Source organism: Platichthys flesus, chromosome 22 (assembly GCF_949316205.1).
Source record: "Platichthys flesus chromosome 22, fPlaFle2.1, whole genome shotgun sequence".
Classification (NCBI taxonomy): domain Eukaryota; kingdom Metazoa; phylum Chordata; class Actinopteri; order Pleuronectiformes; family Pleuronectidae; genus Platichthys; species Platichthys flesus.
The window spans coordinates 2,826,437-2,838,888 of record NC_084966.1 but is presented as its reverse complement, the minus strand read 5'-3'; the positions used below and the strand labels follow the sequence as shown (position 1 = coordinate 2,838,888).

At 44.1% G+C, this 12,452-nt stretch overlaps 1 protein-coding gene across 2 annotated transcripts in view; it reads right to left on the bottom strand.

The window, feature by feature from the left end:
• Window positions 1–12,452, bottom strand: part of kcnh7 (potassium channel, voltage gated eag related subfamily H, member 7) — a 47,895-nt gene that overhangs the window by 15,337 nt on the left and 20,106 nt on the right. For both annotated transcript variants that reach the window (XM_062380768.1, XM_062380769.1), the window contains exons 4-7: window positions 9,399–9,878; window positions 8,765–8,785; window positions 5,118–5,332; window positions 1,252–1,677 (exon numbers count right to left, since the gene is read on the bottom strand). In XM_062380768.1, the coding sequence (XP_062236752.1) occupies window positions 1,252–1,677; window positions 5,118–5,332; window positions 8,765–8,785; window positions 9,399–9,878 (1,142 nt within the window). The remainder of the gene's footprint in view (window positions 1–1,251; window positions 1,678–5,117; window positions 5,333–8,764; window positions 8,786–9,398; window positions 9,879–12,452) is intronic.

Below are 12,452 nucleotides of genomic sequence, written 5' to 3'. Positions count from 1 at the left end.
TTTCCAGGCAACAAAGGTGCATGCTATCACGTCTAAAAATAGTCCCCGTCTCTGCGCAGAGGGCTAAAATAAAACACCTGAAGGACAAGAGCTAAAACTGTACATGGATGTGTTATTTTCAGTTCCTTCTGGAGAACGGAAGGAACTAAAAATACATCTTTTTGTCAGTGTGAGCCGTGACGGGAGGACACGTTCTGTCAGCGCACCGGTCGTCAGGCTGCGTGAGGAGGACATACATGGTGCCGCGGTGTCGCTCAGCTGTCGGCTCCCTTCTCTCCAGCTGCCAGTCAGTGGCAGCCTGCAGCCACGGACTCCCTCACAGAAACACACCTCATCCTAAACACTGACTCAGCAATCAAGCGCACTGGCAACAGGGCTCTGTGTGTGTGTGTGTGTGTGTGTGTTAATATCACATATCCTCCCTTCACACATTTTACATTAAGTAGTGTGATTCTCCTCAATGTGTTTTGATTCTGCCTCAGTGTAAAAACTCAATTATGTGACTTAATTATTGCAACGTCATGTCTTTTTTCTCCTATTTTATTCTCCAAATATTTAACATTTTGACCTGGAAATGATAAAATTGCATCTTATGGTCCTCGTAATATAACAACTCTATTCTCAGTACATACAACATGAATAAAACTGATAATACAATGAAAACAAAGAATATTACAGGTTTAACTATTATAACCGTAGGACTTTATGTTTTCCCTTTGAAGTGATTGTTTTACTCCGTCATAGGCCCTGACTGTACAGTAGATGTTCAGTATCTCAGGCTCATGTTCAGATTGATTTCCTCTTCTCTAACTGCACTCTCTAAACCTCTCTCTCTCTGAACATTAGATAACTCACTCAGCCGACTCCCTCAGATGAACACGGACAAAACAGTTTCTAGCAGCCAGATTGGAGAGGGAGGCAGAGACCGTTTTAACTGATTGTGATCGCCCGAGGCCTTCCAGTCTGGGGAGGGAGGAGGGAAGCAGATGTGACAGCCGAGCGTCAGATTGGTTTAGTTTTGTAAACATTCAAAGAAATATGCCCGCCGGAGTTGTGGCTGTCATGACACATGAGAAACCCAGGAGGGACGGATTGGCTGCAGCTCTGGCATGAAACAACGCAGACGGGCAATGTGACAAAGACGTTTGTGGGTTTGAAAAGTAGAATCAGGTGAATGAAACTCTCCCAACGTGAGAAATGTCAGGAGCAAGTGACAGATTGATAAGCTGACTGCCCCCCCCCCCCACTCACCTCATCTGACCCTGAGCCGAAGATGAGCAGGTCAAAGGGGATGGCGGCCACCATGTCTATGAGGAACCAGCCTTTAAAGTAGTGGATGGCGATCTTGGCCGGGTGGCTCACCACCTCCTCGTTGATGTTGACGTAAGTGGTCCTGAAGTTGATGAGGATGTCCACGATGAACATGATGTCCACAATCAGGTCCACCACGTTCAGCGGCGAGCAGGAGTAGCCGCACTCCCGCCTCCTCTGCTCCTCGATGTCGTTGAGGAGGAAGGCGGCGGAGTAGGGCGTGAAAATGGCCGTGTAGATGACCAGCAGCAGGATGAGCCAGTCCCACACGGCCTTGAAGGGGCTGTAGTGGAGGATGGTCCACTTGTCGATGCGTGTCGTCTGGAGCTTGTACTCGGGGAGAACGTCTGCACCCAGAGACAGAACCTGAGGAGGAGGACGGAGAGTTTACCAAAGCAGGAGGTCAGAAAAAATTCATTCAACTCAAGTGTAAAGCAACACATAGTCATTGTGTCTCTCCTTCAGGGGAACAGGGATTTAGAAAATGTAAAATAGATTCTATGAGTCCTGAACCAATAAGACCAGACGATAACACTGTGGCATTCAATATATTCAATTCACGTTCTTTAATGATACTGAATCTTATGCTAACACAACTCTTCAACTGCCTGAGAAAACAGGAAGGTTTCAGGTTTTGGGTTTGGATCATTTTTACGGATCCAGCTCATCAGGAACAGATTCTACTTAATAAGTAAAGTAAACTGGAAATACAGTCCAATATATGCCTGCAAGTATTATATCATTGAGTAGATTAATGTGGATGCATGAGATGAACTACAACTGCACATGCTGTCCCTACTCTACAGTACTAATGCATGTGCAGATTACTCCAGATAAATCATTCAGGTGGTAAGTGAAGGATGACAAACCTGCTTCTGGCCTAATCATTTAAAACTATTACTATGCATTAAATATGTTTTTGAAAAGGAACAGGACCAGGATTTCATAAGCTTGAGAAATACACTAAGATTACAATTACAGCTGTATAAGATCACCTGGGGGAAAAAAAGTATCTGGAATCTTTTAGAAAACTAAACCATTTCAGGTATAAAAAAAATAAATAATCAGCCTCCATGAAATGACAATGTGTATGAGAGTAAAATCCCTCCCCGCTTCTATCAGTACCTCTGTCTTTGCAGTTATCATATATACCCACATGGCTTTTAACATCAATATTATAGCAGCGTCACGGACCATTTGGGATAACAGCCCCAATGACTCGGAAGTAATTACAGGTGCGGGCGGAGGACACATCTATTCATCTGTGTCTGACACTTCAATAAGCAGCTCTCACTGCTGATTATTGTAGCTGCGAGGTAAAGAACATGAGCTGCGAGGGCAGAGAGACAATTACCGTGTGACAGTGAGGAGCGAGGGGACGTGACAGAAAGAAGGGACCTGAAACGACTCTGTTTGGCATCCGTGGCCTATCGCACGTCCCTGTTATCTGTGGCCCGGTCGCCATTACAAGTTAGAGGGGAGGACCGAGGTTACAGAGGGACGATCTAATGCCCGAGATAACGGCTCAAGTGTTAATAATTGGATTGGTTATTAAAAACCCTTTGCGTGGTGCTGAGGGTCAAACGCTATGGGATAACCTCTGAAATCAATCAGAACCCCACAGTACAGACAATGGGAACGTGTTCTATTATTCATTGAGCCGCCACTTTATTAAGGACGATTTGTATGCTTGTTTCATGAAGGCCACAAGTCAAAGTGAAATCACTGTTGACTTTTCTTTTGAAGATCGAGGAACAAGTACAAAAAGGAAATTACACCACATACAAATTTACCTCAATGTTTTCAAGTTGAATGTCTCCAGAACCACTGCAGTTCCAGTGCCTGTATTTATCCTGACATGAGGTCACCATGACCTTTGACCCCTGATATCTAATCAGTTTAAGAAATTCTCCATTTGTATGTCTGAAGCAATTCCCTCAAGGTCGTTAGATGTCGCCATTACAATGCGACATCTAACAAGTAAAGTGTGTTTCGTTAAAGAGTGATCAAGCAGATTATGATAAACAGATTATGATAAACAGATTATGATAATCAGTGATGATACAAACAAGATGGTAACCATGTACCACACCAGAAGCTTTGAGTATTGATGCGTTTCAGCTCGGGAGCCCGGGAGGAGTCGGCTGACGGCAGAATGACAGTCTGTTTCTGAATAAAAGATTCCATCTTAATTATTTAGCACACCTACTGTAGCTAAGTGCACTTGGCGCAAATGAAGTCCCTGGTGAGAGACTGCTCGGCTTGTTCCTTTGTTTGGCTGCGCTTCAGGCGACATGCAAACGAGCATTTGCTTTCTCCCCTCCGCTGGTTCTGTTTCGGTCTGCACTGTCGGGGTATTATTTATGAGCGGAGGGTTGTTCCATGTTTCTGTGGTTAATCCTCCATCATTAAAATATGACTTAGGAATCACCGGTTTAATTCGTAGTCAGTTTCAATCCAAACACAACGGAAAATAGTGCCCGGGACGCATGCCGTGAGAAAATGTAGGAAACAGCGTGCGAGCTGTATGAGTGTGTTTCTGCTTCTTCTTGGTGAGTGAGCCCTCTAGTATCTGCCTGTGGGAGCCGGGAGGCCGGGAGAGAGAGTGTGTGTCTGCTCAGGCGCATTGATCGTGGCTTCACATAAGCTCAGAGGAGTCCGGAGCTGCTTTCAAGACATCTGCTGTCGCTGTGTGTTCCCCGCAGTCGAGTGTGTTGAGGAAGTGGAAGATCTGTGCCATCCCTCCATGTCTTGTGTGTCTGTTTGTTTGTTTAATATTTAATATTCCTAACAGTGTGCACCTAGTGGGAGACCAGGGGTGTTACTGGTAAACATGACTCTGACAATGAAATGTGATATACACAGACTCTATATGAAGATCAACGACGCGTCTTCACTTCCCAAAATATCTCGGCTACGAACGTTGCCATCTTCCACGTGCCTCGACTGATCCTGAGTCAGTCTCATCTGTCAATCATGATGTTTGACCCCGTTTTTTACAGCATCACATAACTAATTAAACGTACAATATGTTACTTCAACCACTAAAACAATAACAAAAGACCTCACATGTTAAAGTCAACAAAATATATAACATAGGTGTAGCCAATTGTAGACATTTAAATAAAGAATTGTTACACATCATATATTTAAACCAAAATTAACAGACAAATATCAATGTGATAACAACTACTTTTGGCCCATGTCCCATCTGCCAACACGGTGGAGGCAGGAGTTATGACTATACTGCAGCCAGCCACACACACACACGCACACGCACACACACTCTCTCTAACGCTCTTTAACGAAACACACTTTACTCGCCGATAGGTTTTCACGTCGTCTACTGAACCAAACTGTGCTGCTTCATAACTTTGACTTTAACGCTGGACGCAGAGGTCACCACAGTCGGCTCCGTCTCTGCCACTGGCTCCGGTCCGAGGCCTTAGCCTGACGCAGCCTTTGAGCAGGGCTCCCCTTCTGCCCTCTATCGGTTAAACCTTTAATGAGAGACCTGACCAGTGGATAGACATCTCCACTGTTACATGTATAAGACCCTTTGAGTTTCAATTAATCACCCTGAGGCTCACAGACGGCAGGGCGTGTGTGTGTGTGTAGGAGAGGCTACAAATCAAGCCTGCATGGTTTATGATGACAGCGACTGATCTTCTGAACATTCCACTGTTTCCCAAGTTCTGTTTGCAAAACTTCAGATTATTAACAAATGATTGGTTGGATGAATAATTAAAAAGCAGCAGTTTGCTGGTTTGTTTTATGGGATTTTTAAATAAAATTGTGCGTTTTACCTGCGTGACCTTGTCTGTGACGTTGTGCGTGCGGTCCTTGACTTTCGGGGCGATGATGGTTTTCTCGGAGGACGGCGACGAGGGGCACTTCTTCTCGTTGTTGGCCTCGGAGAAGTTGAGCGTGATGAGCGGGATCTTGTTGATGGTGCTGTACTTGTTGATGTTGGACTCAGAGGTGGAGCCGAGCAGGCTGGATTTGATCTGGCTCAGCGGGCCTGAAAGAGAAGCGACAGCGGGAGGGTGTCATTGTTCAAAGTCGCGGCGCCTCCTAGCGTTGTCGGGCTATTGTGGAACTAACAGGCCTCGTGATTTGATCAGGGAACTTTGTAGTCTACCCGTGACATGGATAGTGAGAATGAAGCGGCCCTCAACCAAACTTAAAAGGGAGGATACCACAGATGCTGCACTATAAACTCCACACCCTCTGATTGACACAGTTGGTGGATTCAACGCACAATCAAAGAATGCAACTTCACACAGTTAGTCAAACCATCCATCCGTCTAATGAAGAGTTAACAGCCTCACACAATCTGACATTAACGCCCTGGTGGATTCTTATGGAGGACCATACATGACATAAGTAAAAATAAATAAATAAATAAATGTATAAATAAATACAGAAATAAATAAATAAATGAATAAATAAAAATGGAAATAAATAAATAAATACAGAAATAAATAAATAAATATGTTAATACCAAAAGAAATGTCAAAAGAAATGTCTTAAATATATTTTAACATTTATTTTTTCCCTGATACATTTCCTTTGCATTTGCAGTGTCCTTATGCTAATGAGAAAGGCGGGCCTAACCGCAGTCTCATGCAGGATTGGTCACAGGAGTGTAATGATCCAGCCCTACTACTTCTGCCTTTCAATGCCTGTGTCCAGTAGCTGTTTGCAGCGTTGAGCCAGTTCACACTTAAAATGAACTAGTTCAAGTTCAGAGGGTTAGTTAAGGTTATTTTTTATTGGGATGATTTAGGTGTCAGTAGTCCTGACTGTGAGCGTCACGTCTCGTGTTGTACTGAGCACAAGGAGCGAGCCGAGAGGAGGAGGAGGAAACAGAAACTCCAGCTCGGTACAAACCACCTGCAGCTTCTGCTGTGATCATGAAGCCGCTGATCTCTGAGCAGATGTGACCAGAGAAACTCTGTGTTTCCACTGTTTCCACTGTTCCACAGAGTCACTAACTGGCTGTTGCACGGTGAAGAGCTCAAGTCTCAGTCACTGCCCGTGTCTCTGAGCGAGTGTGTGGCACAGCGCAGGGGCTGTGTGTGTGTGTAGCTCAGTTGACCAATCCTGCTCGAGACTGAGGTTAGGCCCGCCTTTCTCATTCGCATAAGGACACTGAAATCGAAAAATAAAAGTTGGAATAAATGTGGAAATAAATAAATAAATATGGAAATAAATGCAGAATTAAATAAATCAATGTCTTAAACTTATTTCCACATTTATTTATTTATTTCCACTTTTATTGCAACTTTTATTTATTTCCACATTTATTTATTTCCACATTTCAGTGTCCTTATGCTAATGAGAAAGGCGGGCTTAACCTCAGTCTCGAGCAGGATTGGTCAACTGAGCTACACACACACACACACAGCCCCTGCGCTCCGTCACACACTCGCTCAGAGACACGGGCAGTGACTGAGACTTGATCTCTTCACCGTGCAACAGCCAGTTAGTGACTCTGTGGAACAGTGGAAACAGTGGAAACACAGAGCTTCTCTGGTCACATCTGCTCAGAGATCAGCGGCTTCATGATCAGAGCAGAGGCGGCAGGTGGTTTGTACCGAGCTGGAGTTTCTGTTTCCTCCTCCTCCTCTCGGCTCGCTCCTTGTGCTCAGTACAACACGAGACGTGACGCTCACAGTCAGGACTACTGACACCTAAATCATCCCAATAAAAAATAACCTTAACTAACCCTCTGAACTTGAACTAGTTCATTTTAAGTGTGAACTGGCTCAACGCTGCAAACAGCTACTGGACACCAGCATTGAAAGGCAGAAGTAGTAGGGCTGGATCATTACACTCCTGTGACCAATCCTGCATGAGACTGCGGTTAGGCCCGCCTTTCTCATTAGCATAAGGACACTGCAAATGCAAAGGAAATGTATCAGGGAAAAAATAAATGTTAAAATATATTTAAGACATTTCTTTTGACATTTCTTTTGGTATTAACATATTTATTTATTTATTTCTGTATTTATTTATTTATTTCCATTTTTATTTATTCATTTATTTATTTATTTCTGTATTTATTTATACATTTATTTATTTATTTATTTTTACTTATGTCATGTATGGTCCTCCATAGATTCTGGGGAAAGCATTCAACACCGTAACAATACTTAACAGCACTTCACACACACTAGACATGTGGCCTGATGAGAGGGATCAAAAGTGAAAAAGAGAGAATTGCTGATTAAGACCCCCCCCCCCCCCCCCCCACACACACATGTTCACAACAGTACAGTTCTGTGATTGAGAGTCAAGGACGGAGGATCAGACAGCAGAGGATGAGAGATTGCATGCGCAGCTTCGATACATGCCACAGTGAGGAAAAATCATTGCAGTCGTAAAAATTAATTAGAACTTAGAAAAGAAAACAAAAAAAAAGCTGAAGCCATACCGCCAGCCATCCAGGAGCGAGATACTAGCAGACCAGGAGAGAGAAGAAATAGAAGGTGAGGGGAAAAGTGGATTTATGGAAGGGTGCTTGGATTGCATTCCGTGCTAAGTCATCACACTCCTGGACAACACTCGGAAATCTGGCTAAATGTATTAAAACTGAACGTACTGTGAGTCCAAATCGCACCTAATTCTACACTGCACTTACTCAGGCCCGTTAAAATAAACCCAGCCAGTTTGAAGATGAACAGTCCTCCAAATATGCATACAAACAATATTCTAGAATTATTAGAAAGATTTTATCAAGAACTCCTTATTTAAATATTGATATAAAGGTACATACAATATTAAAAATTAAAAGATATTTCTCTCCCTGCGGATGTACGATGACTCAACACGGAATGACTTCAGCAGCTTGGTGAATTCAAATAATCATAAAAGTGACAAGACAACACATCAGCTGTTAGAGTAGAATTCTGATCACATTTAAACATGAGTGCGTCACTTAACAAGACAGTGAGCAGGTTCGGTCTGGAGAGAATTCATACAGTGAAATGCAAGCTGCATAAAATACAGTTCCATCGCATTTAATTAGAGGAGAAATACGAGGGTGAGCAACACAGTCTTGTTTCATTCCCTCAGACACGGGGAGCAGAGGTTAGAGGGAGAACAGGTTACAGACAGTGGGAGGTATCATTCAGATTCTCATTGATTTCCTCAATGAGCGAAACCAGGAGAGAGGCGCGTGCAGAGGTCAGTGTCTTTGATTCGACTCAGCCGTCCCCTGGGCGGCGAGCGTGGACTCAGCAGCTCATGAGCACCGAGACTCAGCATTTAGTGCCGTGCCTGCGGTTTGAGGCTCCACACAGAGAACTTGCAGAAACACACTATCAGTCATGTGGCATTTGCATTCAACACAAACCTCAGTCATGTGGGAAAGTCATGCAGCAAGCAGGCTTTATGCAGCACATGTGTATTTATCTAAAACTCCACAAGCCCAGAAGCAGCACGTTACCTTTGAGGTTGCGACCGTTGTCTGTGACGGCAGCGACACGGCGTCGGAGAGGGAGAAAAGGGGGGGAGTGGGGATGAGAGGTTTTATAATGACAAATGGGGGCTGGAGTTAACCACGGTCCCCATATACAATTCATTACACTGAAGTAGATATATTAGTGTGTCAGCCACTGGGAGCTATTTGAAATATGACTGCAGATAAGGGGGTGGACTGATTGGCCTGGAGAACTCTGGGCTCGTCTCGGGCGCCTCTACCCTGAAAGCTATGATGGGCCAAAAGGCTAATGAGCGATTTAGATCAATAACACACACTGTAGATGATAAATCCCCATAAAACTGATTAAGAGACTGGCACATCTCACATCTCCTATTTTTGGGATTAACCCAGAGCTTGGTTATTAATATAGTGAGTGTTTGTCATGAGGAATATGTGAGAACAAATTGTTGGAGACAGATGCTCCGGGTGTTTTCTGGAACTTTTCCTCCCAACTCTCGAGTAAAACGACTGAAAAATATCATTTGTTTTAATATTTTAAACATTCATAAAACGAAAAACCCCAAAATAGAAAATGTTGTGGTGTTTGTTTGTTAGTTTTACAGCAAACATCTGGGGCAGAGTAGCAGCAGCTTCCTACCTTCACTGGCATGTCTGTCTCTGAACGCCATCTTGGAGTTGGCCCCAAAGCCTTCCATGTCATGCTCGGACGAGGCTCTGCGAATACTGCACACGCTCTCTCTGGAGGCGGTGGGCGTGAGGCCTGGGATTGACGGGACAGCGTTAAACGTGTCCTCCTGGTTCAGGTGTTGGTTCTGGGTGATGGCCCGGTCCTGGTACATCCTGTCCCAGGGGCCCTTGGGCGACGAGTGGTCCAAAGGCCCGGACACAGGGGTGGAGCAGTGGCTGGGGGCGATGAGGGCCCGGGTGTCATTAGCGTAGGAGGGGCTGCAGCTCTCTCGGGTGGTGGGGAGCTGGTAGTCGTGCGTCGCCACCGAGCCGTCACTGTGGCGAGGGGAGTCCACCAAGACGGCGTCGGGGTCTTCCTGGGGCAGGGACTGCTTGCTGATGCCCAGGAGAGGTAGGGCCGGGAAACGGAAGCGAAAGAATCTTCCTTTCCCTGACGGAGGAGAAGAGAAAAGTGTCACTCTGAATCTACTGCTTCGGTTAACGTCACATACATTCTGAGGATTGTTAAATCACTCGATTATTGTTACATTTGCTCACACAGCACACAACCAGCAGGTTCTTTAATGAGCCCATGGGATCCACACAACCCCCACTGACCCTGCACTGTGTTTTTCCTCGTGCGCTCGCACCAGAACCTGCTCTTAGTCTTCAACATCCCCGCTGATATTTCATACTTGTTTGCCAATAGCTGTGAAAAGCCTGCCAATGCAGCTATCTTAAAAAAGAAAAGACCACTAATGCCCACTCCGTCTCAGGCACGGGTTCAATTCACTTCAATTATTTATAGAGGAGGACATCTGCTGAAATATTATACTGGTAGTGGGGCATTGAGATTTGAGTGATTGATGGTTCCTGGGGAGATGAAGGAGACAAAGTGATATTTATGATGCTGCTGTCTTGGATGAGGTGAAGAAAGAGTTCACATGAGATCTTTGCAACATGCACACACACACGTACTGTTTGCAAACATGCACATTTAGAATGATCTGAAAATATCTGCAAACACGTCATGTGAGAGTCTCTCACACTAACAGCATCTCACATATGGACGGTAAGCATCTTGTGAATCATTTAGTTGCCTGAACATATGCTTTACATATGAGAATGCAAGTCTCAGTCAGGGTCTCACTGCTGAACAAGGGAAAACCTGAGTTTTCCCTTTTTGATTTTAAGCAAATGAATGCACATTTTTGTTAATGTCTCTGCAAAGAGTGGAGCAGCCGAGGATGTATTAAGAGACACAATAGGGGGTAAACCAGAGAACAGGATTAATGTTTAAGGCTCAGCAGGGAGCAGCGTGCATCTTTATCTTCCTTATTGCCGCTTCCACTAGGATGAGAATGAAAGAAAGTAATTTCCCGCAAATTGCTCTGCGTCTGTTTGAGTCAGCGTAGAGTGTTTAAATAAAGTCTCTCGTCAGATGCTGATGATGCCGGAGAAGATAATTTGTGTTTAAGTGGTGATTCAGAGCCGGATTTGAAGCTGCAGCTCAACCTTGACGAAGGAAACAAGTCGTTAATCTTATGGAATTACAGTTGGTGTTCTTGTGACGGGGAAAGTTTTTTTGTCATAGTAATATCACTGAACAATATGAACAACACAGGAAGTGAAGCATCCATTATTTCTACTGCTCATCCTTTGAGGGTCAGGGGAGGAAGCAGGATCAGGGCCAAACACCCCTTCACACCTACCATCCCTGATTAACTGTTCATCGTCTTTGGCCCCCGACCCCTGACCTAACCAGGACCTTTCGTTCTGTACCACTGCAATGCGACCATATTGGTATTTCTATCAATTGATCCTGCTATGCAGCTTTTCACATTTCCGACAGCTCGATTTAAACACTGTTAAAATGCCACTTTCACAAAGTAATGAACGGCAGCTCGCGGGCATCGATATGCTCAGCGGTCTGTGCTGAGATATAAACAGACATATAAACAGATGCCATAAATCTCTTTTTAATTAACTCATAACTCAGTCACACGTCCACGGCGCTGAGAACACGGTAAGTAGCTTTATTTAATTGTGGCTTTAAAAGGACTGAGCCTTCAAGTGCTGTTACATTGTGTGAGTGTGTGTGTGTATGTGTATTTTACATGTGTGCCTCTCCAGCCCTCTCGTTCTTTACCGACAAAAACTCACCCGCAGCTTCACTCAGCCAATGGACGCTCAGTGGCCCCTGTTGCTACGATACCAGATAGCAATATTTGCATTGAATATTAATTGGGCCCTCGGATCCTCTTGTCGGGAGTGAAATGTCTCTCTGTACTGTGAGCGTGATTCAGATGTCAGGGGATGAGAACAATAGGCCTCCATCCTGTCTTGTCCTTTTGTCTGCATCTCTAATTCTTGTGCTTTTGCTTATGTTTATGCAACAATGCAGTTTATATGTTCTTTCACCGTGAGGAGTGTTTACCAGTGCTCCCAGTTCTGTTACTCATCACCAGTGGAGAATCACATGGAGAATCTGAGTTTCCCCACGTTGCCCTGCACTCGTTGCACACCGAGAGAAAATTAAAGGGTGATTAAAGTAAGATTGCAATAAAGCCTGAGTAGTTTTGATTGCAATTTTCTTGTATTCAAATAGTCACTGGCTGAGGATAAACGACGGGGGAATAATGTTGGATAATTGTCAAGACTAGAATCGAACTGGAGACAATAACGTTGTTAACCAGGCTGCACGTTTCAAACAATGTGATCTTGTTCCCACTTTTTATTTTGTACTTTTTTTACACCAGAGCTTCTCTACCTGGGCTTTTTAAACGTTGGTGACGGGCAGTGGAAGATTTGGCTTTTCCATTTCTATTTTTCACACTGAGAAAACCAATGCACACGAAAAACTACTGTAAAAACAACAGTCGATGATTAGAAAATAAATACATTTGATAAACAGATGTAAGATGTAATAAACAATAAGTAGAGAAAGGCTTATAGATTGGAAGTTAAATGTGTGTCATTACTTCACGCTGGAAAAGGAGCAGAATAGAGACGATTTAGCATGTTC